The 25,756-nt window shown below is 41.0% G+C and overlaps 2 protein-coding genes across 3 annotated transcripts; one reads left to right on the top strand and one right to left on the bottom strand.

The window, feature by feature from the left end:
- Window positions 1-3,613: 3,613 nt before the first annotated feature.
- On the bottom strand, window positions 3,614-16,294 carry SERTAD4 (SERTA domain containing 4). 2 transcript variants are annotated; one of them, XM_072647925.1, is made up of 4 exons: window positions 16,168-16,294; window positions 11,307-11,498; window positions 9,775-9,890; window positions 3,614-8,233 (listed from the first exon to the last, which is right to left on the bottom strand). In XM_072647925.1, exons 2-4 carry the CDS (start codon window positions 11,479-11,481, stop codon window positions 7,466-7,468), a joined length of 1,059 nt encoding a protein of 352 aa, XP_072504026.1. In that variant the 5' UTR covers window positions 11,482-11,498; window positions 16,168-16,294; the 3' UTR covers window positions 3,614-7,465. The 2 variants fall into 2 exon arrangements, with proteins under 2 accessions (XP_072504026.1, XP_072504027.1); XM_072647926.1 differs by lacking the exon at window positions 16,168-16,294 and adding an exon at window positions 11,988-13,320.
- On the top strand, window positions 15,304-25,756 carry LOC140529339 (uncharacterized). Its single transcript, XM_072647927.1, has 2 exons — window positions 15,304-19,313; window positions 19,904-25,756. Exon 1 carries the CDS (start codon window positions 15,732-15,734, stop codon window positions 16,428-16,430), a length of 699 nt encoding a protein of 232 aa, XP_072504028.1. The 5' UTR covers window positions 15,304-15,731; the 3' UTR covers window positions 16,431-19,313; window positions 19,904-25,756.

Below are 25,756 nucleotides of genomic sequence, written 5' to 3' on the forward strand. Positions count from 1 at the left end.
AGTTCTTAACACATTTTTGCATGTTATGAACCTTTTTGGTAGTCTGGTGAATCTATGTGCCCCTTCTCATCAGAATGTTTTTAAATAAAAAACATAGCATTACAAAGAAACCAATTATATTGAATATATATAACATTTATAATATATGTATATACGGGTGCATATGCACTGTACTGTCTCCTAAAGATTAAAAATAAAAATGCTGAGTATTACCATATTGGCAAAATCTCATTTTGTAAAAATGATAAAAAATAAATCTCATTCACCTTATAACTAATTAGAATCCCACTTTCTGGAAAGAAGTAACTACATTAGGTGTCAGCATTACAGAAAAGAATCTGGAGGATGATTGGGTCACATTAGTTTGAGGTTCTTAACAGAGGTTAAGAACCTAGAGTCCACAAACTCTTTCTAGGAGTCAATGGATAGATTTCAGATGAGTCCATGAATTTGGATGGGGAAAAAATGTGTGTGTATGTATTTCAATATAATTGGTTTCCTTTGCAATTGTATGTATTTTATTTTATGCATTTAAGAGGTATAGTTTCTCAATACCTTCCCTCACTTAACTTTCAATGTGCTTTTTAGCACCAAGAGAAAGGCTAATTTCCAGTCTGTGGGAATAGGTAAATTTTTGCTGGTCTGCAAGACTAACAAAGTTCTTTCTTAAAAATGTAACTTTTAAAAACTGACTTCCAGTTCCCCTCTTCTTCCTGATTTCCAATTCCTGCGTCCTGAAATTGGGTTCCTAAAACTTTGGAGGGCAGGGTAATTCTCAATTAATGGTAGAAAAAAATCGAATATTTTACTATTTCAAAGTCTAGTTTGGATTGGAGAAAAAAAATGGATGAAATCCAGTGCTCCAAATAGGATAGGATGTTAGCTCACTGTTTTTCAAGTGACGCCAGGATTTACTCCTGAAATTTTACATGCAAATTTAATTTTTGTAAAGAGAATTCTATTTTAAAAGCACAAATATTCAGAACTTAAAGGAACCTTGCAGTAAATCGTTTTTTGTAATGTATATAATTCCTAATTTGTTCCATACATTTGGGTTGTTGTATAACAGATTTTCTTAAGAATAGGATGCATCTGTTTTCTCATCATTATAGATGGGCTATATTTACAAAGTCACAACTGTCCTGGGAATATTGATTTGGCCTATCTTATTTAGTAGTTGAGCCAAAACTGGGGAGGATATTTTGACCAATTTTCTATTGGGGAGGGTATTTTGACATTATTGTTCAAACCTTGATGTATAGGAACCTGAACTTGTAAAGACATTCAGCTCCAAATCTGAATCAAGTCCCTAAGTAATCATGTATTTGCTGTACAGACTGATGAATACAATTGGCAAATCTTCCATCTGTAGAGCACTTAAGAGCAAAGGAGCCTTAGCTCATCATAGAAGCTATCTCAATGGAAAGAAGTCAGTGTCCATCCCAAAACTGACCTTGAAAAAAGCTACCTTGGACCTGTGCTTCTACCTGGGATGGGGGCAGTGGGAGGAGCAGAAGAAAGGGGGAGGGACTCAAACACTTAAGTTTGAGTCAGTGCCAATTAGTCTCCCTATGTACCCCAAAACTCCAGGATTACTCCGGCCACGAAAATCTAAGAAAACCTGTAGCAATGTTGCATCCTGATGCAAAGACTAACATATCACTGAACAACCTACTTTTGTTTTTGCTGTTAGACTTAATTCAATACCCTTATTGCCACCACCACCTCCCCAAGAAAATCAAAAGGAGGGCTTCAAAATGAAAAAAAGAGGAAAAGTGAAATGAAACATCTTCTTAATTTGCTTCTCTCTAACCACAGCATAAAAGAAATGTTATTGTTTTCTGACTGCAAAGACAGCCAGTCTTCCAACCTCTGGTTTTTTTCCTGAATTTTATGACAATGAGTGGTTCTTCACCATTCTTCCTTCCTCTTTATGAACTTCTATGTGGACGTTGTGTTTTGTAGAAAATGAAACCATGTTAGTACAGCTCAAGGTGGCCCTTCAGCAGGAGAGTCCATGAGTCTCCTGACCTTTTGGTTAAGACTACACAAGTGGATTCTTTCATAGCTGGCGGTGGGTACACCTTGAGCTACAGTCAGTGAAGTTTCCCCAGTCTTTCTCTTCCTCTCATTAGGTGTCTGCAGATGACAACATGTCTCACAGTCTTCAGGACTGAACTGATATCCGGCAGAGAGGAAGCAGCTGAAGACCACAACATTCTGGTGCTTGGATTCTCTGCTTGTCTGTAATAACTTGGATAGAGACAGAAGCCTGCTGAAATGGTTGTGCCATCAACTTTCTGGGCTACTCACAACCCTAGGCTGCTCCCAATTCTCATACACCGAGATCATCGTTTGTCCCCTTCTTAGGAATCTTGACTGAAATATGGCCTTTCTATATTCAAAGAGTTATCAACCCATTTCATGGTCACAGGCAGATGACTCGAATGCTATGAATGACCCTTTTTTCAGACTTAGAATTAGACAACCTCAGAGTTAGAACAGACTTCAGAGGCCATCAAGTCTATTCCTTATCTAAATCAGAACTCCTCTCACAGCACTCCAAGGAGTGGTCATCTACTAAGAGTTAACACACTGTTTTCCAAGACAACTCATATCAATTTTGGACTGCTTTGTTTAGGAAGTTTATCCATATGTCCAGCCTAAATATTCTATTAATTACATTACGTAATAACTTCCCTTACTCCTAGCTCTGCCTCCATAGGACCAAAAAGTTTTCTCTTTCCCATGACAGCTCTTCAAATATTTAAAGCAGCCATCATTTCCCTCCTAAATTGCTCTCTCCATGATAAACAGGCCTGACTGCCTTCAAATAATCCACATATGGCATACTCTTGAGGGCCCTTACTCAACTGATTAAACTGGTTGCTCTCCTATGCCTGCTCTGCAATTTGCCAATATCCTCCCTAGAATGTGGAACGTAAACAGAAGATGGTAATACAGATGTGATCTGACCAGTACAGTGTACGGTGAGATTAACGCTTCCCACTGAGACTAAGATCATATTAGCCTTTTTTGGTTATCATATCACATTGTTCTGACATGTTGACCTTGAAGTCCACAAAAATCTTTTTCATGTGAATTGTTTTTCAGACAAACTACCTAAACTGGATTAACTACAAAAAAGGTTATGGACAGTGTGACAGAGGGCTGTTTATCTTTGAGAAGATGGACTTCATGGAAATGGTGTGCAAAGATGCTAGACTGGCTTGTGCAATTCTCCTGGTTTAGTCATCTCTCAGTCTGTCACAGACACTGAAGTGATATGCAGAAACAGGAAATTACAGACTGTTTTAAACAGCATGTTTTATTAAACTCAATTGCTGATGCATTCTATGGCAGGATGCTAGGTTTCAAGTGTTCATAACCCACATCTTTGCAAGTGCTTTTTTGAAGTGCATTCTCCTGCCTAATATATGGCATGTTCACTGGGATGGAAAAATCTCTACTGTGGTTACTATTTCACCCCAGGTCATGTAGCTATTTTACATAAAGAGAATAATTTATAGCTATACTGAAGGGAATACACCTTGCTAGAAGTCTCTCATGCACTGTATAATCCTAGGAAAGCAACAGAAATGCCTCACAGAGATTTTAAAGTTCCTGAATGCCTTTATTCTGTACCCAAAGTCAAAACATAGCAATCTTAAAATGAATACCAGTTAACTGCACTTAGGAATTGTCTTTCCACCTTATTTTCCATTTTAAACTATGTATCTTTCATCAAATCAATACTTCTACTTTCCCTTTTTAGATAGTTTTGTATTTTTTGACATTATGGTTACTGTTGTCCTGAATCTCTGCTTTTTCTCAAGGTCTGTTAAAGCTAGAAAATATAGGACAATACCAATTTTCAATACGAGTTAATTTTAAAAACAAGGGGACAGGAATGTGAATGGTGTTTAACAGTAACATGGGAAGAGATATGACGAAAAGTAATCAACACACTAGGAGGGGAAAAGGCAGTGAAAACTGTGTGTATTTTCAGTCTACCTCCAACATGTTCTCATGCTAACATTTTGTAAGGAGGGGATTAAGAGTCTGGTTTTACCATATAGAAATCACACCATGACTTAAATTTATTCTAAGGGTGCCACTGGACTACAGGTTGTTCTGTGCTCTGCTCTTGCTATCCAAATGTCAACATTTCAAAAGATGTCCAATTTCATCAGTAAGTCCACTGACATAAACAATGATAACCACCCACATCTGTAGATGTTCTTCATCAGCTCATGTTACCCACACCCACTCCAATTTACCACATTTTTCAGTGGCATACTTTCAAATGACAATTCTCTCTGAATCCACTGCATGGCTTATACTCAAAGGTTTTCCAGCTTGGTACAATCCATCAATACTTGCATTCAATGGACTAACTACCTCTGAGAACTAACTACAATGCCATGATGATGGCAAGCAAGCATCATAGGGGATTTTGCTGGAGGCCTTAACAGAATTAAAAAAATACTCCCTGATACAAACAAAATGCTATATTCTAACAATAAACTTGAATGTTGATCTTACTTTACATAATTGATATGCTCCTCAAAAGTTGCATGCAAATTAGACCCTAATTTTCCAGGCCTAAAAAATTACTTTGAAAATGCCTTTTATTCATTTTTTGATTGATCATCAATAAGCAGGTGAAATCTCAAAGTTTTTCTGCCCTTTTTCCTATCCTTCCTTCAGAGTCAAATAGGATCACAGGGAACACAGATTTAGAACTGAAAAGATCTTTATAGAGAATGTTTAGTCTAACCTCCTCATTTTAGAGATGAGAAGGCCCAGAGAAGGCAGCTGATTTACTTTCATCAATTAAAGGAACCCTTGGGAAAGGGTTTGGGAAAATAATTTATGATTTCTTTACAATAGGTTTTTTAAAAAACAAATTGTGGAATTCTGGATTAGAGATGAATTGACTTTTAGTGGCTCAGGTATAACTAATCTATGAACAGTTAACATGGACATTTAAAACGAGAATGCTTTGTGTTCCTACAGTCTAAAAGCATGGAGTCACAAGAACACACTCACTTTTCAAGTAAGCAGCTGTAGCTGGTTCTAGAATGCAAACATACTGGTGCCCAGTTTGAAAAGATATGATTATCTTTACATAAAGCTTATTGTTAAGAATGTGGTTCTGGAAAAACCAATATCCAGGTCTTTTTTTTTTTTTTTAAATCTTTGGCTGGAAAGGGAAAAAAAACCCTTTTGATTAGCCTTCCCCTTTTTCATATTTAGTATGTTATTGTTAAAATTCATAAACATGTTACATTTGACAGATCAAGTTTCAACTAACTTTCCCTCTCCTTCACAAATGAATATATAATGAGGCTTTAATTTATATCAGAATTTTGTTTTAAAAAATTGGAAAAAAATTATAAATTATTTAAAATGTTAGGTATTTAACATTTTTCTAAAGTCCACGTTATAATGGAAACAGAGTATGAGGAACTTAAGCTTTCATACATTTTTTTAACAGAAAAGATTTTTCAAACCAACAAAAATTACTTAAAAATGCTACAAGTCTACCATATAAGTTATTTATAACTTTGTACTACACCTTATATAAGATAAACTTCTTTGGTCACTATCCACTTTAACTTCTAGGCATTGTCAGTATTGTGGTGGTGAGAAAGAAGAGGGAGAGAGATATATATCAGTTACCCATTAAAGATATAAAATCTTAATGAATTTTGGTAATTTTAATAAATATATACCAAGTAAAACCTCACTTTACTACAACAACACATTGGTATACAAGCATCTAATATCTAACATCAAATGTTTATCAAATATTGAAAATAAAAAAGACATTACTAGACTATTCAGCTATAACACAAAAACATGTTTAAAAAATTGGTCCTTGTGGACAATTGTCCAAATGATGATCCTACTCATACACTGTATGAATGAGACCTATATTTAATATTAATAGCAATAAATTTTTTTAAAAGCTTTTATCTTGGAGAAATTGGGGGTAAGGGCCAGAAGATTATGATTTCCATCATTTGATATTTAATTCCTGTGAAGCACTGTTTTAAGAATGTCCAAGTCAATTCATAACCTTGTAAATAGGAATATACTTTAGCTAGAAGACAGGTTAGGAGACAGAGAAGGGCGGGAGGGATGTTTTGGACACTTTTGAAAATGTATATGCTTAAGTGATGAAAATGAAGAATTTTGACCAAATCTATTTTAACCATTGTAGATTCCAGTCCCATTTCTCCAAAATAACTTTTCAGAAACTAAAATCTTTACATTCAAGATAGAACCTTATTGATCGCCACATCATTTATTAAGATTGTGCTTCTTAATTAACAGCAAAAGTCATATATAAAAAAACCACATGCTTTTGTAATCTAAAGGAGTGAAATTATGCAAAACAGATTAAAGTATAAAGCATGCCACTGGTTCATGAACTTCATTATACAAAAAAACAAAAACAAAAAAACAACAAACCCCAGCAACAGACTGTTGCCATAGAAATGCACAAGCAGCTAGTGCTGGTTTATAACAGATCTCTCTATTGTTTCCTCAATCCCTTTCTAAAAATGCCAAATCCAAAAGCAATTGGGCATTAAAAAAGGAAGAATAGAGATGCTGGATAAAAAGTTGAACTCAATATTTCAAATGTAACAGTTTTCGAACAATATTGATCCACCCTGTGTGTTATTTTCTGTTTGTTAAATCCCTGCTGTAACTCTGATTTTATCCTTAATTTTCACAACGGTAAAAATTAAGATAAAGTAAGGCACCAAAAAACGCCCTGTATGACAACAGACCTCCAAAAACCTCTTTACTCATCACAGGCAAGCTAGAGACTTGCGAGTGACTCCACTCCATGGAGTTTGTTTTTATTATGGTTCCATAAACAGGTGTGTTTCATTAGATTACATACCAATTTCTTCAGTCACCCAAGACTGTTAAATACCAATATTTAACAGTGTCTACACCAGAGTGTGAAGCCAGTTCACCTGGGTTCACTATATCCAGTCTTTTACTCAGAATAAATACTGTACTGTATATATGAAGCAGATAACCTTAGCTGGAAATATTGATGTGCTTACCAAATAACTAGCTAATTAATTGGCAAACTTGATGACCTTTCTTAGTTAGTCACAGACTCCTTGCAAGGCAAGGGATATATAAAAGGGCTCCTCATCCTCAATTTGATCTACTGGTCTTTTCTGTTACAAAACTAAGATATACTTGTAAGCAGTAATTCAACTGTTTTCTCTGTGAAATCTCCATATTTATAAGTAGTTCACTGATGCAGATTGTACAGATGTTTTATGCAATCTGCTCTCCAGGCATTAAAACTACACGACATGTTCATGGCATAATTGTATCAGTTGTACAAAACTATAAAATTCATTCAAAATAAAATTTATGATAGCTAATTGATCATGCTGTGCATGCTTCAAAGTTACAGCAGAAAGATGGCTCATATTTTACTTCCTTTGCTGCAGCACAGTTTATTACTTGGTAAAGATTCCTTTTTCCTTAAGGATTTTCTCCAAGACTCACTTACATTGCTTTTTTCATTACACTCAGTCTCAAAATAATCATACAATCTGCCTTTACATTCAAGAGCATGGTCGCCTCTCACAGGTTCCTGAGTCAGGGTTAGGCCATCTCTCTCATCTTCATCACTTGCTTTCTCATCACTTAATTTGGCCTTTTCCTGAATGCCACAAGACCTGGCATGAGTAATGAAGATTTCATTGGCAGGTATCTGGTCGTCACTTCTGTAAAGAGGTGCACTGCTTACGCCATAATCCACCTGGTGGGAACAACTTGGCAAAGACATAGGGGCAGAAGAAGAGGAAGAGGAAGAGGAAGAGGAAGAAGAGGGTGAGGCAGAAGAATTTCCCCCATGAGCACTAACAGAGAAGGGTAAATTTAGGTAGTGACCACCACATTCTTGGTAGAAGCAACAGGCATGGAACTTCTCACAGTCCTCTTTTGTCATCCGGATGCGTTTTCGGTAAGGACAGTCTTGAGCCATGAACCACTCCTGGGCAGAGGCTCCGCTAAATGAACAGGCAGAAAAGCACCAGTTATTCTGCATGATAATTTCTCCATGGATCCTCTTCATTAAGTTATTTATAAGCACAGATCTTCGGAGATACACTTCAGGGTCATCAATAAACTTTAGCTTTTCTAAGGACATGTAAAGGATATGAGCTCGTTCCTCAAAAATGGAGATGGTCTAAAATCAAGAGAAAGGGGAGAAGGTTTAGAAGTTAACCAGGACAAAATTGAACAATCACCACAACACACAATGCCTTCTCTATCTACAGGTACATCATTTTCACTTGGGAATTTTGTGGACTTATTTCCACAACCCTCCTCCCCAGAAGAAGCCTGTTTGCCCTTCACCACAGAGATCATCTTGCTCCATAGTGACTCCTCAAGATGACCAAGCAGATTAGGAGTTAACCTCTCTTTCCCCAAACAATCCTCAGAAGTGAGAGAAATACAGGCTTCTTACTGCCCCGGGGTTTTATCACTGGGGAAAATCATTAAGATGCCAAGATGCAGCTAACCAGGCACACTTCAAGAGTATTTCAAAACCAAATTTCCAGGAGGCCTTTGAACCTGTCAGTCAGCTGGGACTAAGAGATTCTGGCTTTAAACTCTGTTCTTCTTTTTAACCCTTCCTGCCTCAGGCTTGCAGGTGGACCACAATAATCTAAGAGGCCCAAGTCCTGACAGGATCTACTTGAAGGTCCCCTAGGGACTGGGCAGCAGCTAAGGAGAAATGAGAGGCCCTATCATTGTACTGAGTGATCCATCACTGGCTATGTGCTTCATATGTACAGTGCAATATTTATGCTGATTCCACTGTTTCAGAATCAATGTAAATCTATTAAAAAACTCTGAAAATGTTACCATCCTAAAGCAGAAAAGAAAATGGATTAACCTATTCTCATACAAGAAAGGCAAACTTGTAGGTTAACATGGTAAACCATGAATTAATAAGTCAGTCTATGCTACCTAAGAGTTATGAATGTGTGTGTGTGTGTGTGTGTGTGTGTGTGTGTGTGTGTGTGTGAATGAGACATCCTTCATGAATGACAAAAAACATCAAGATGATCTGGAGAGAAATTAAATTTATAAACTCTACAAATCACTACCTCTGAAGAACTTAGTAGACATTTTAAAAGAAGGTAAGAATGGAATCTGAAATGATTAAATTGGCAGTTTCATAATTGTAAGTCCTTTGCTAATCCCTTGTTTTCTATCCTACCACAAAATAAATTCACACACACACACACACACACACACAGACGCAGCCATGCTTTTATGTCCATAGGCGGCTTGGGCACACATTCAAGAGCACCTGTCCTGTATGTCTGGATACATGTGTAATTAGCACTGATCATAATGGCAGCTACAGGAAGATCAAGATTCAAATGTGTTTGGTTATAACAAAATGTATACTGTGTGAAAGTCTGAAGAGTAATCTCAACCTACAGTTTAATTCCAAAATAATGAAACCATAAGAAAAATGGTCATTCCTTAAGATTATTTCATTTTGTTGTTTCTAGTGACAGGAATCTCCACCTCTTTATTTCTTAAACTCCTTCTGAAAATTAAACATCTCCCTGCAAAGTAACAATTAATGTGGCCTAGAAATGGTTCATTTTCATTGCTTGAGTGGAACAATTTAACTTCTGGAACTGCATCAAACAACTCTTCCTAAATATCAAACTCTTCATAAAAATGACTATTTAAAAAAAAGCATACTTTATGGTTACAGCTGCTGAGTGGTGGGTGAAAATCCTCTTCTTCCACATACTTCCTCTTAAAGTATGTGATCTTGGATGTTGTGATAGGATTTGAAATTCCCCTGTAATGTGATCCTGTGGTAATAAATCAGATATGACAAATGACATGCGGTTTGCCAGAGGTTCTCCAAACAAAACACTTTCCTTTCCTTTCCTTTCCTACTACAGGGTAACTCTGCTACATATTTGTCTGTACATGTGGTGATTAAAAGTAAACATTTGTCATAATAGTAACTATCTCATGGAATCCTAGGCCCCAAGTCTTTTCTTAAGTCAATTTCAGGGAAAATAGTTTGCTTAAGCATTGCTAGAACACTTGCCTTAATATTTTCAATTGGAAAATTTTCACTATTTACAGGCAAACAGCAGAATTAATTGGTGGATAGAATCCAAAAGCTCTGAGTTATAGCAGTTTTATTTTCAAAACACTTAATAAAACCCATGTACCAATTAAAATGGTAACACAGCACTATACCCAAGTATACCTCATTGTATCTGTGTGTATATGTACACACAGACACACACTCACATACTCTACAGCCAGTCACCTTGCCTGAACAAGGCTACAGAGCCTACACTAAGACAGTAATGTAACTATGATTTATTTGTAATGGTTACCCTTCCTAAATTATTAGTGGCCCCAAGCATGAAAATATCTGTCTGTGTTAATACAACTTTGTATTTCAAAAGCTAAAATTTCAGTTTCCTTACATAAAAGGTTCAATTAGCACAGTATGCATTTTAGTCACAAAATATATTATGAAAAGATTTTAAAACCACAATTTCATGAGAAGAGAATATCCATTTTGTACCCTTTTAATAGTTCAAAATTTTATGAAGACTGTCTTACACTTCATGTTTTATATAATAATTTATATTTCATTGTAATTCAAAAGAATTTATCTTATAGTATAAGAAGAGCAAAAGAGAGGGCCATGAGCAGGAGAAACAAAAACGTTATTTTGTTGGCTTAAAAAAATGCTCTAACATTCTTTGTAAGGCCAATTGCGAGCTCGGCATAAAAGAAATAGCTAAGAACTGCTGGCCAAAAGTACCATTTCTTTTTATTCCCCAGGATAAAGATTTCATTGTCAAGTCCACCAAGGGCTAATGTAGCTCTAAGAAAACCATATGCTTCCACAGAGGGTGAAATTAAAACCAAAATGTTGCCCCGGGTTTTTTCCAGGTTAGGTTTTTTAATGTTAATTTTAAAAAACAACAACAGAACCAGCTGCAAGACTTACACAAGCCCACTAGTCCATGCAGATACAGTTTTGGATGTAATTAAACCCTACATTCAGTTCTTTCCCACTACAGCTCTGGCTTTCTTATTACAGTCAATATATATATATATATATGCCCTTCAGGAGAGTCTCAGTAGCATCCATTCTAGCCATTCAAAAGGAAGCCCCAGAGGCACTGGATTGGAGCTGTTCCCCCTACCCCGGCCCGAGCCCCCAGTCTGGAGCAGGTGAAAGGGAGGGACAGTACCTGCCAGAGAGTGGCAAGCCCCTCTTTCCCCCTGGGGGGGAGTCTGGAGAGGACCTGAAGGGCTGGAATGGCTGTAGCAGTCGGATTCCCATAGTGTCTGGTACTCAGCAATTTCGGCAGCTCCTTCCGAAACAATAGGATCACAGAATCTATTCATGGACAGAACCAGAGTCATCTCTGACAACCTTAAATCTGGAAAAAGAAAAATAACCTTAATCAAAATCAAACTAAAGGCTCGTTGTGGCATCTTCATTCCTTTGCAGCAGCGAGACTTTAACTTTGAGGTTTTCCTTCGGCCTCTTAAATATTTTCCATTCCAAAAAGAAAAGGCCAAGAGCCCAGGGCTAAAGTCTCCGGCGGCTCTCCTTTAGTTCAGCCTTTCGTTCAAAAATCAGCATTTCATGGGCGGATCTTTAAAACCCCACTTCTTATTGTTCTCTAGATTCCCCTCAGCCCTCTCTCAAGAGAGCTGCCTGGCCTCCCTTAACATGTTTTCCTCAAGACCTTCCTTCCCACAGAAAACTCACCACTAAGAAGCCAAAATCCCTGCATTTTTCTTTCTATTAATATTGGAAAATCAATTTTCTAGATAGTCCCTAGAGGTTTTCCTTTGATGAAATCCATTAATCAATCAAAAAAAAAAAAGGGAAAGCCCCTAGTACAATACCAACTGATGCTCACAGGTCTACAAATCAGTTCAGTTGTTTTCCACTCCTCAAATTTCCAGAAATCTTGCTTCCTCTATAACATTGTGGGGTGTCCCCCTCCCTTTTAGTATCCAAAAATGAAGCAGACAGAGACACTTGGTAGTTGTTTCCACTAGCCCTGATCGGACTGAACTGGATCTGCCTCCAGTCAAAACACTGTGAGATTAAGACAGAAAATTGGCTCCAGTTTCAAGCCGTGAGTTGCAATCCCATAGGAGCCAAGCACAACATCAACTGAGCAGGCAGAATATTAAACAGGAGCCAGGGCTTCAGGGCCAGAGGCAGCTTACAACTTCTCACATTGCAAAACCTAGACACCAGAAGAAAACTTTCCGAGGAGACTTCTTCATCCTCAGTGGCCTTTTCTCTAGCTCATTCCTTAAGCACAGAAATAAATGCAGTCACTGCAGGGAGTCTGGGTTCCTAAATATCCCTGTAGTTTTCTATCTCATCCCCAACTCTCTCCTCCAAAATCCAAAAAGTTCCCACTATTTCCCTAAGGAGAAGGAAATGGCAAACCATTCCAGTATCTTTGCCAAGAAAACCCCATGGACAGTACTGCCAGGGTACAGGGTCACCAAGAGCCAGACATGACTGAACAACAACAATAATTTCCCCAAGGATAAATTTCTCTACTTAATTCTTAAATAGGTTTGGGGGTGGGAGAGGAAGGTTGTTACCCAAAAAAGTGAGAGGGATGTATATCAAAAAATTTTTAAAAAATAGTTTCCACAGTGAAACTGTGATTATTACTAGCCTTACAACTAGAACTTGGTACACCAAAATACGGTATAGCTAAGTCCCAATTAGGGCAAATCATGAATGTCCTAAAGTGGTTGCACTCAAATTTACACTGTATATTTCCATTGGGCTGGAACCAGTTTCCCCATTTCATGTAACATTATAACTTTGCATTGTGTGAATTGTGAGATACAGTTAGCCACTTTATAAGAATGTATTATTTGCACTAATCGGGACCTCCTTAGCATCTTGTCTCAGCAGTATGTCAGCTGCTTGATTTCAAAGGAGACAAGCTTTGTCTTGTCCCATTTTGGTACCTAGTTTAAAGGATTGTCGAAGAGAATGGTGACAGCGCTACATTCTTTCTAACGCTGACTGTCTTTTACAACTTTCAAATACAAGTCTGAGATCCAATTTATCCTTCTTTCTTCAAAGGTACAATCTGGAATGTTCTAAGGAGAGAGACAGATCTACAGGAGGATGACTGCCTCAGTCCACGTTCTCCTATATAAGAATGTTATCTGGAGGTGCTCTTTAAGATAAAGAAAACAGAATTAAAGAAGCAGATCAATTAAAATGATATTGGCTTTTCAACCTCAAAGCACTTGACCCACATTCCTGTTGACTCCACATCCTGTCACTTCTCAGACTCAATATATTCTGGAGATAAAGCAAAGCTAAGAAGTCAGGTGGTTTCCTCAGGTGATTTCAGCCCTGGGTTTGGCTCTGAGATCCTCCATGTTTCTAAGGAAGACATAAAGAGTGATCAGGGGAGCTCACTGACAAATCCTGGAATGTTTACACTTAACAAGTTGAAGTAATGCTTTAAAAGAAAGAGTTGGTGGCACATGCCATTTCTTTTACTACTTGACAGTTGTCACCAAAAAAATCTGGCCTGGAGAAATTGAACAAAGCAAGTCATCCTGTCTTCCCTTCTAACTCAGTACCCCGTGTGTGTCAAGTCTCAAATGACAATGTCCCTGGGAGACAGTCATATACCTGGTCTACTTTCTTATTAATCTGTTCTACTAGATAACTAGATGAGGCCTGCTAGGACAACTAGATCATCGTTTTTCTTCAGTCAGCAGATTTTCCTCCCTCACTGACTAGTAATGTTTTCCATGATACTGATCTTTCTGTTTGATTCAGAGAATTAGGTTCACATTTACTTGCTTACATTTTATATATATATATATATATATATATATATATATATATATATATATATATATATATACATATATACGTATATATGCATAAAACTATAGACAAAGGTCAACAAGCCTGAGTTCTAATTTTCAATTTGTTACAGCAGTTTATTAAATGACCTTATCCTTGTACACAAAAAGGTAGTCAAGGGTCTCTCGGTACTTCTATTTGATAGAACCACATTTCTATCACTCTGAATTTTCATTTGACTGGAGCTTGTTGGCATAAGTATTTTTGACATTTTTTAAAAACCCTAACAAGCTTTCCATTTTGAATTAGAAACATGCACACAACCAAGTATACACTGGGGAAACTAAGTACTACAAGTGGTTTTTCACAGCTCTGAGAAAACAGAAAAGAACAAGGATTTGGAGGGGTTTGGGGAGGGGGAATGTGGTAGGGGAAGAAGGAGTGGGAGGATGGTTCTGTAGGGAAGGCTCTGCAGTTACTAAGTCTTCATGGTCAATATTTCACTTTTACTACTGAATTAATAAGGGAAGGGGAGGCAACCTTACTAACTTGTGATGAAGGGCCAGTATAAGTCGCTCCTAGCAATAAGTACCAATGGTTTACACGATGCCATTCAAAGTATCTTTAACTAAGATAACACCTCCAATGGGACTTACATTTTAACCCTTCGGCTGGATTCCGAGGGCTAAGTCTTACGCAGAGGCCATTACACAACACAACCATAAAGGCTGGCATTTGGAGCTTGAGGTTTAAAAGGGCAAGGCCAGAGAGCTTAGGGTCAGGGTGTCGAGCGTCGGCAGCCCTCGTGCACAGCAGCCGCTTTCCACCCACGGCCTCCTCTTCTGCTTCCCCAGGTGACTCGGGCTCCTGTCCCTGAAGCCATTACAAGGCTACCTGGGGTGTACGGACCACCTCGCGGTAAAAGAGCATTTTAGGGGATACCGAGGAAACTGCGAAGGGGCTTCTGTGAAAAACGTTTTAAGTCCGATGCCTTTCCTCGAATGCGGCTTTTAATTCACCCGGAGCTCTGCAGTCCGGTCTGGTTCAGGGGGGTGATACATAGGTGTGCGGACAGGAGCAAAGCTCTAAGGGAAGGAGCCAGACACCCGGCCAGCGGGCCCTGCGGCCACGACGGCGGCCGGGCACCGACGGCTCCCCGGGGCTCGCCTCCCCCCGCCCCAGACCCGTCGGGGGCCGCCTCGGCACGGGGTCAAGGTCATAGTGAATCCGCAGATGTCCGAGGTTGAGGAGCAGCGTCTGGTCCTCGTCTGTCCCCCCGAGAAAGTAAACAAAACCCCAAGTGTCTGGGAACAAAGACAAGTTGTGTTTCGTGCAGTCCTCGGGAGCTACAGACACACAGACGGACAGACAGACACACACACACACACACACACACACACACTCACTCACACGCTCTCTTTTAAAACAAGTTTCCTTCTAGGGGAAACAAACGCCGAAGGTAGGATTCCGAGGGGGTGACTCATGGCTCCGGCCCGAGCTCTCCCCGCGCTCCGCGCCAAGCCTCTCCGGAGCCCCGGGGATGGATGCGGGGAGTCTCCCCCGGCGACCGCCTCCCGCAGCGGCACCCCGGAGGGCCGGGCGCTCGGGAAAGTTGCTAAGGCCCGGGAGGAGGAGGAGGAGGAGGGAGGAAGGGCGGGAGGCAGCTGAGCCCCGCCGCGGAGGTGAGCTGAGGACAGAGCCGCCGCCGCCTCCCGCCAAGCCCGCAGCCCGGCTCGGCGGCTAGGGGCGGGGAGCGCGGGGGCGGAGGTGGCGGGGACCCGACCCGAGGGGCCGTTTCATGCCTTTCCTTTTCTCTGGCCCGGGCGCGCTCCTGCCGCCTACACGCCTTCCCTCCTCCCCCTCGGCCGCGCGGCGCGGGGGGATGGGAAGGGGGCCAGCCGGGGGCCCCGTCCGCAGCCGGCCGTGGGGGCCGCAGGAGGAAGCGGCGCCTGGAGGGAGCTCCCGCCGAATCGGGCGGGCAGCGGCGCGCGCCAGCCCCGGGCAGAGGAAGAACCCGCGCCTCTTCGCTCCCTCCCTCCCTCCCGGGCCGCCCGCCCGCGCGCGCCCAGCCCCGCGGCCGCGGGAAAGGCCGGCTGGCATTGTGTGGGTGCGCGCGCGCGCCTGTGCCCGTGGAGGGCACCCCCCCACGCCTCCCCGGGGCGACCCCTCCGCCGCCCCCCACCCCGGGCCAACGGTCACGGCAGCCGGCCCACGAAGCCCGCGCGGGCGCTTACCGCGGGGTCAGCCGGGAGGTAGCGGCGGCCGTGGGCGCTGCTGCTTCTCCTCCTCCTCTCCTCCACCTCAGCGGCAGCGGCGGGCGGGCGCTGCCCCCACGCCCCGAGATGCCCCGGCCCCGCCGCGCGCGCCCCCCGCAGGGGTCCCGGAGGCCCGGCGTTGGGAGGTGGGCGGCTGGGGCTGCCCTGCAGTCCTGCTGGCCGCGTCCGAGCCGCCGCCGCCGCTCCTCCAGACGGTTATGGTAACGAGCGGCTCAGCCTAGCGAGGAGCGTGTGAAACCCGTCAAGCCTGTTTCCCATTTCCCCGTGGGTTTCCGCGGAGAGCTTTCCAGGATGCCCCCAGGGTTAGAGAGCGAGCATGACAAGCGCGCCTTCCTCCCCTCCCTCCTCCTCCTGCCGCCGCCGCTCCTCAGGCTGCACACGGGGCGCCTTCCCTTCCCCCTCCCCCAACCCTTGCCCGCCCCCTGCCTCCTTCCCTCGCTCCCCGCCGCCTCCCACTCCCCCCTCCGCCTCCCGCTCCGGCTCCCGCCGCCGCCGGGGCCCGGGGACGCGCGGGCCCGGCTCCAGTCCGCAGCGCCGCCGCGGCCGCCGACCCCGCGCGCTCCCAGGCTCCCGCCCTAGCCCCGGGGGCTCGGCTCGGGCTGGGACCGTGCAATCCCTCGGCATCCTTCCGAGAGCCCCCCCAACCCCTTTTTGCTGGAGTTCTGCTGCGGCTTTTTTTTTTTTTTTTTTTGTAATCTGTGCCTTTCCCACCCTTTGCAAGACTTTCCTCTCTTTTGCCACGGCAAAGGGAGATGAGAAACAGATGTCTTGCCGGGGTAGGCAGCTCTCTTTCCCCCTCTTTTCCCTCTTCCCTCCACCCCCAGCTGCATATGCATAAAATAGCCTTCGTGGTCCTGCTACAGCTTGAATGGGCATCTTCTCGCGTAAGGGTGGCTAGTAGGCAAAAAAGAGAAGGAAAAACGTCGCCCAAGTTCCAGAATCACCGTATTTTGCAAAGTTATTTTACTCTTAAAATGGGCCTAAGTGGGCTTTGTTTTTGAAACATTAAATCCATGCCTCCTGCCAAGGGACTCCCTCCCTACTCGAGATGGGTCATTTCAGGTGTATGGAGGCATAGAGCCTTTGCAGGTAGAGACAACGCAGCGAAACTGCACCTGCACAAAAGTGTTACAAAGTGTCTAATGTTTGTTTACTGCTGCTGTGCCAGATGTGCTAAATGTAACACTTCTTTAAAGCAGTGATCCTCAGCCTGTGAAACCAAACCTCTTACTGCCTGCGCCCTAGGAATCAGGGAGACACATCCTCTGAAAATCAGGGAGTGAAGGAACTAGATCACGGATGGGGATTAGCATTTGCAAATTGAACTCTATCTAATTTGCATGTTTATTTCTTAGAATTGTAATTAAATTTGTGTAATAAATGTTTTCCATTTCATTTATAGACTTAAAATTTGGGTGACTGGCATGTTGTTAAGTGAATTTATTTTTTAATGCACACATAGTTTATTCAATAAGACTGCAAACATTATAAATGTTAAACATAATTAAAACTAATTTGTTTTGAAGACTTTTGTTGAAGTTCGTACTTTAAAGAATCTCGGTGGTTTAAGTGCATTAGAAAGCTGAGAGGAGGGAAATTATGCTGAAAAGAGAACAACCCAACAAACTATTTCAGGAGCCAGACTTAATTTTTCCAAATGAGGTTCCAGGGTTGCATGTCTCAAACCTGGAATTGGGCACCCAACTTGCATACACTCAAGGCCATATTAAATTGCATTGGCACATGCACGATTCAGGCCATTATGATGGTAATTTGAGAATCGCAATGATGCCATATTGTGCTATCCATGGGAGTTCCATGCCCAGATTAAGAGGAGGATATAATTTTCAATGGGGGTGGGGGTGGGTGAGGAGTGGGAAGAAAGGACATTTAAAGCAGCGTAAGTACTTGCATATCTAAATCAGTATCTAAAACTAGTGAGTGCCTAACTCAAATAAAGAACTAAATGTGAGGGCTTGAAGGCATATTATTGTTTTTATCTCCCAGTATTAAAGTTTTATAGCATTTAAAGGACCATGGGGAAAACCCTACACACACTTGGCTGTGTTGAAATACATAAAACGAAAAGGAGCAAATTAAGCATAAAATTGAGGAATAACATAAAAATAAGTATCAGCATGGGTTACATTCACACCTCTGGAGCTTTGGCTTAGAGGGAGGAGCCTTTCGGGAAATTGGCATGCCCTGGGATGGGAGCTGGGGGCTCTGCAAGGCTGCAGGACTGTGCTGCTGAAACGTTGCAATGGAATGACATCACAAGACAAGCAGCACCGCATTGTATGCCATCGCTCTTTCATGTGTCTTGAGCTTGAACTTGACCCTGTCCTGTCCTGTTCAGATACGTTTGCATGCTTTGCTGACAGCTCTCCCTGCCCACTCTTAATCTTAGGCTTAACGTTCTTTCTGAAACGTGATGCCCAAACGTTGACAACCCAAGCATGTGTCTGCATGTACAAAAAGGCAATAAAATGGCCATTGAATGAGAATCATCATTCTTAATTGTAAGGTTGGTCCATGGGGGGAAAAGACCGAAAATTAGTAAGAAAACACTGGTAATGAAGTGAATGCCATTTGTAAAGTTAACAAGGTTCTCTCAGAAAACGTACATAGAGCTAGCTCTGTCTTCCATTCGCTGTGGCTTTGCACTACATGTCCTCTGTCTGGCATGCTGGCCCTTCCTCACTTCCACCTCTTACTTTTTCCTAACTTTCTTCAATCTTCCACTCAAATCCCACCTCCTGCAAGAGGTCTTTCTCCTGCTGTTCACTCTGAGATTTTCTCCCATTTTCTCAGTGTACATTTGGCAGACTCCTTTATTAGAATGTGATCTCCCTGAGGACATGGACTGTTTTTAAAGTTTCTTTGTATCTCCAGAGTTTAGCACACTGCCTGGCTCCTAGTGACTGCTTAATAAATTCATTTTGGTTGATCACTTGATATCCAATTTAAAATCATAATGTCATTTATCTTCCTTGACAAGGTTTCTATTCAGAGCTTAAAGGAAATTTGGAAAATATCCACTCCAATCCACGAATATGTACAGATGAGGAAACTGAAAGCCAGAGAGGAGAATCTTGCCCAAGGTATGTAGATCTAGCTACAGAACTAGGACCTGAGCATCCTGTTCTCCCCACTCTGCTATTAATAAAATAGAAAACACTCTCACAGAAGAGAGGGATTCTTTTTCTTCAATTAGCAATGAGAATGGTAGGCCTAAAATGCTGAAAATCATTTCACTGAAAACTTGACCATCCTTTGAATGAGAGAATCTTTCTCTCATTCTCTTTGTTATTTCTCTTCCCTTTCTGCCTATTCTAGACTTTTATTCTTTGATTCATGGCCCTGGTACTTATTAATTCCTTCTTTAGTCTCTGTATTCCTCATGTAATTAAAGCTTCTAAGGTACCTATTTTAAGTTCCCTCTTCTAAACAGTTTCTATGTTATTGTCTTGTCCCTCCCCCCCTTTTTTTTCTTTTGTGCATCAGATATATACAGGAGAGAGAGGATATAAATATTGCGCCATGTTAGGAATTTTTCCTGTGTCCCTGGTTGGGTAGTTCATCACAACATCCCCATGATTATTGTTCTTGTTTCACTAGCCATGCAATCTCCTCTCTGGGTCCATACCCTCCCACTCTTCTGAATTCTCTGATTCCTCTCCTCCTGAGGCAGGCTTCCGTCGGTGGAGACGTCGGTGGAGACTCAGCAATCTGTGGCAGACGTGCTTACATTCTTTAATGCAGATCATACCCATGGTAAGGTCCCCATCTCCCGTTACAGGATATCTCTCTTCCCTGATGGGAGTGTTCTTTAGGGGGATTGCTTCCTGGCACTGAATTGAGATTTTCCCCTTCCTTTCCCCCTGTTTCAATCCCTCCTTATACCTTCTTCCCCAGTTCTCCTGTAGGCTCTCTGAAAGAGAGAATCTTGGGAATAAAACTCTCAATTCCAGAATATTTTAAAAGCATATGATTTTTATGCTTTCTAATGCATACAGAAATTAGGTTGGCAAAGTGCAGGTTGTTAGGGTAGGTAGAGCTGCAAAAAAAAAATTTTTTTTTAGAGCTTTAAGGTTTATTAAAAAAAAAACAAAAACCAAATACTTCTCACCACCAATGTGAGAGGGAGAGGGCAAGAATTATCACTCCAATTTTATAGATGAGGCAATGAAGGCTCATAGAAGCTAAATGGACTTGTCTTGGGCATGTATCTCAGACCTCATGGGGTCCACATCCAGTGTTTCTCTGATGCTACCACATCTGTCCCTCCTTGGCGGAACTGTGAAGGGGACAGCACTCCCAATTTCTACCTATCGCCTGCTGCCCATTCTCTCCTTAGTCCTTCTACCTTTCCAGGAGCCAAAGCCCGTTCTTCACAATATCCTGTGCTCTGTCAGTCACCTTCCCAAGGACCTACGATGCAAACAGTGCATCCAGACCTGCCCCCAGTGCTGGGTTGTCCAGACCCATCCTCCCCTGGGTAATCCAGCAAAATAACCAACGGCTGTCCTGTTAGTCAACCTTCAGCGTTAGCGCCACCCATAGGCACAGTGATGAAATTCCTTTTGAGCATTGCCAGCCTCCCTTTTCTGAAGTGTAAGCTCTGTTACCACCCAACTGTTCTCCCTTTAAAAGCCACTCAGGAAAACCTCTGTTAAATTCATTTAATATGAGTGTGTTATCTCTAATAGGGGCATCCACATTTTGACATAGTATAAACCCTTGCACGGCTGGAGCAATTGAACCTTTAATTGCAGAGATGCAGACATTTTGGAGGGTAAGTGAAGGACCTTAGAGGCAGGGAATGCCCCCTAGAACCTCTGAAATCACAAGAAATAAGTGTATGTTTAAGTTATGTTTAACCTACTCATATAATGTAAACTTTGTTCAAATAAGTAAATTAAGTGACCTGATAAACTGATCCCTCTGGAGAGGGAAGGAATTCCAGTAGCTATTTTGCTAGGCAGAACACTAGAGGTTATGCGACTTGCCCAGGGTCACACAGCTGTTATATGTCCATCAGGACCTGAACAGGGGTGTGTTGCTGGCTCTAAGACCAGCTCTTTATTCATTGTTTCCTGTAAGCTTTCAAGCTTTCAGCTGATAATTAACCAATTACTTCTTCCCAGGAGTATTTGCATTTTAAAGCACTTTTGAATAATAACATAGTACTTTAACCCAAGAGAATTAATCTCTAACGGTGGAATTTGGGGCATTATGATAGACTGGTGAGTTATTTGGTAGTAGACTGTTTTCCTCAAATCATACACACAAGGAAAGGCAGCTGCCACCTATACATAATAGTAGCCCTATTATTAGGGGATCTTCTTTAGGAATAGATAAGGAGGATTTTTAGTTAACATATCAATTGTATGCAAAATAGCTGCTACTAAAGTGATTTAAATTTGTTCTCAGTATTCCATTTTTTTCCTTAAAATATTACAAAGCTGAGGACTAATCCATCTCTTGTCTGAAGGCACCATGCAAGTAAATTGTGAAGAAAAAATTGTGAGGGATCTGGATAGGTAGAGAAGCTCAGAGAAGGTATTCAAGATAAAGTGTGGTCAGTGAAGGAACTCCATGAACAACACCACATTGGTGTGGTTACTCAGAGAAGGAAGGAGCTGAGTGAATCAAAGATAGTCATCTTTCATGCCTGGTTGACTGTGAAAATGCTGGATCCATTGACAGAAACAGGGAAATGAGGCTGGAAGCCTGGCATAGGGGTGGGAAGTGGGAAAATGGTGGTGAGGGAATAGTTCCATTTTTATACCTGTTGAATTGAACCAAATAACCCAAATATCTTTGGGAACATTCCCACTTTGCTTTTTTTTTTTCCTTGTCCACCTTTCTCCCAAGGGAAAAACAAAAGTCTAGTGAAAGCAAACAAACAAACAAAAAAACCAAACCCTTTCATTCCTTTCCTTGATCTATCAAACCAAAGAGCCAAACATTTATACCAACAGCCTATGTACAAACTGCATTGTTTAAGGACTGCGCACTACTGAATACCCAAGTGCCATGTTTCAGTTAGAAATGGCCTGCTGGAGAGGGATTGCCCAGGCCTGTAAGGAGACTCAGATAGCCATTCCATTGTTTTTTATTGCAAACATCCAAATACTCCTCCTGCCAATATTGAGTCCACATATAAATCTAATCAAATACCTAAAGTCTTTCAAAAGATACAAGATAAGGGAAGGAAGAGATACAAGGAAAGACCATCTTTGTGGGGATAGTGTCTTTACCACTAATTTGTTTTCACAATTCTTTTTCCTGATACTCTTTCCATAGTTAATAATTCAGTTCAGTCAACAAGTATTTATTAATTATTATCAATAATAATAATTATTATTGATAACCTAATATGTACCAGGCACTGCTAAGCCCTGAGGAAACAAAGAAAGGCCTTAGGCAGTCCCTGCTTTCAAAGAAGTCCCAGTCTAATGGGGAAGACCACATGTAAACAGCTATGTACAAAGATATGATAAACTGGAGATAGTCAGTAGAGGGAAGGAACTAGTGTCAAGTGGGGTCAGGAAAGGATTTTCACAGAAGATGGGATCTTTTTTTAGCCAAGAGGCAGAGATGAAGAGGGAAAAGTAGTGGGAAACAGCCAGTAAAAATGCCTGAAATCTGGAGATGAAATATCTTGTTCAAGGAACACTAAGGAGACCGGTATCACTGGGATCACATATTATGTGTATAAAGGGGTGTAAGGTATAAGACAGGAAAGGTAGGAGGGACACTACTTTTGAGAAGGACTTTGGGTTCCAAAGAGAGGATCTGGTATTTGACAGGGAACCATTGGAATGTACTGAATTGCGGGGTGGTATGGAGGTGGAGGGTTGACATAATCAGATCTGTGATTTAGGAAGATCAGTTGACAGCTCAGCAACAGGGAGACCAAGCAGGCAGCTATTGCAGTAGTCCAGCCAAGTTGTGATGAGAACCTGCAGTAAAAGTTCGGTCATCATTTAAATGGACACTTCAGGGGACGTGTAGGTTTTGCTGCATGGGCTTTTGCAACTGTCCCCAGAGTGTGGTTCATGGACCTTCCTTGATCATATCGACAACAAAACTAACAGAAACCACATGATTATCTCAATAGATGCAGAAAAAGTTTTTGACAAAATACAGTACCCATTCCTATTGAAAACACTGGAGAACATTAGAACCCTTGAGGGTCCTCAAGACCTTTTTGGGGAATCTGTGAGGTCAAAACAATCATAATAATACTAAGGTCTAATTTAACTATTTAAATACTCCTTCCTTTTCTAACTCCACATCTGTGTGAGGCTGGATTTTTTTTCATATACTTCAATTGAAACAACATGGAAATAAACTGAATGCAGAAGCAGGAGAATCTTGTTGTCTTCTATTAAGCAAAAATATGTAAAATAAAGCCACTTTCTGCATTAGTTTTTTCATTTGTAAAATACAATTTTTTTCATAAAATATTTTATGTATATAACATGTAATGAGTTTATTATTATCTTTAAATGACATTTTAAAATTTATCTTTCAATATCTAATATGGCAAATATTGACAAATGTAACTCACATAAACAAAAGCTCTTTGGGGTCCTCAATAATTATAAGTGTTTTGTGGGGTCCTGTGACTAAAAAATTTAAAAACCACTAGTCTAGTGAAAATCAAATCAGAAAACTAATTTCAGATACTTACTAGCTGTTTGATCATAGCTGTCACATAACCTCTTGGAGTCATTTTTTCCTTATTTGTAAAATGTAATAATAATACTTGTACCAACAAACTCATAGGATTGTTGTCAGGAGAACCATTTGCAAACTCCAAGCACCATATCATTGTAAGTTCTTATTGATCACTGGTTCCTGATTTTTGACCACAAAAAGAATAAATTATTTGATGTATTAGGTACTGTTTAGAATCAATCTCATATTCATGCAAATATTCTTCCCAGGGATTTCTCTGTACCTATCTGTATGCTTATTTTATTTTTACCTTTAGTATGCTTTTTAATGATAGAAATATCAAAAAGAAGTTTTAGTGGCCTTCCAGGGACAATATTTCTAGCAGAAATAAAATGCTGGGTGGCATAAAACATATATGTATCTGTAGCAACAGTAATAACTAGGTTAATATTTATATTTCTGTTGTCAAGTGTAATCATTTCTACATTTTACAGAAATTGTCTTGTTTTGTTATTGTGTTTGAAATTATTAATTCCCATGAGTAAATGATTATACTTGATTTTTATAAGCATATTTGAATTTCCTAGGTCTTCACCTCTTAGGAGGGACCCCATCTAAGTTAATTCTTTAGCATTCAAGGCATAGGCTCTTAATACAGATAACAGATCCTTTTCAGTCAAACGATACAGAGTACCCTGGTTGCGAATTTGCTAGCTGTACCAGCCTTCTGTGGACACTGGTTACTATTTGGATTTCTGTTTTTAACATATAAAAGCATGTATGTATTTTGTGTATGTGTGTAAATATGTATATGTAAAATATATGTGTGTATGCATAAAGTATCTATAAATGCTGAACTGATGCTATGAGCAGTAGATGTTGGAGAAAGAGAAGCCTGGAATCATGTTCTGCAAGGAGACACCTGAAAAAAACAAATCAATTTTCAGGAATTTTACTTCACAATCTTACTTTCTCAGTAGTTTTAAAGTGTGTGGGCCTATCAAGACACATAACAAAAACGGCTTGTGCCATTAGGAAGATTTATTCATTTCCAACAATGTAAAGGGAAAAGCATACAATTGTGGGTGAGAGGAAAGGAGAGAGACCTGAGGCAGACATCACCTGAGTGGGAAATTACACATCACACACACACACAGAGAATACTGCTCTGACAATTTAATTGTTTAATGGGAGGACTAACAAGGAATCCTTTCTAAAGTAATGGAACATAAAGGCTTCCTAGAGAAGTTAACATTCTGACTGCATTTGATGGGTGTTTCCCTAACAGGCTCCTGGTGATTTGATGGGGGTGTGGGTACTGTATCTCTAATAACGATATCTGGAGAGCGCCTTAGCCCACGACCCTGGCCAATAAAGCAATAACTCCGAGGCCAAGATTGGCACCAGAGCAGTTGCTGACATCAGCTGGAACACCTTGGCTTAGGCTGGAAGCTAGGTGTTGAGGGTCAGAGGCCCCTTGACTACCTTATCTCTCTTTTCTGTTGGTTCCCTAGGACCAGGTTTGGGTGCTCATTGTGCTGAGGGAGCAGCATTTCCCTGTGACCAGACTTCTTGCTAATAAAATGCATGCTGCTTCCGATGGTATCTTGTGAATTGCCATCTTGAGGAAGCAGCGTTTCCTCCTCATATTTCATTATCTCTCTACCTTACTCCATTCTTGGCGTTAATTGGATCTGGGTGTTTGCTGTCTGCCTGCTGGGGGTAGCGCCCTCCACAACAATGCATGCCACTCACAAAAATCAAAATTTCCAGGGACTCCAAAAATGTTCAAATTAGACTCAAAAATGTTCCCATTTTCTGAGCTTCTCTACTAAAATCACGATTTTTCTATTCA

The sequence above is a fragment of the Notamacropus eugenii genome, chromosome 2 (assembly GCF_028372415.1).
Source record: "Notamacropus eugenii isolate mMacEug1 chromosome 2, mMacEug1.pri_v2, whole genome shotgun sequence".
NCBI classification, from domain to species: domain Eukaryota; kingdom Metazoa; phylum Chordata; class Mammalia; order Diprotodontia; family Macropodidae; genus Notamacropus; species Notamacropus eugenii.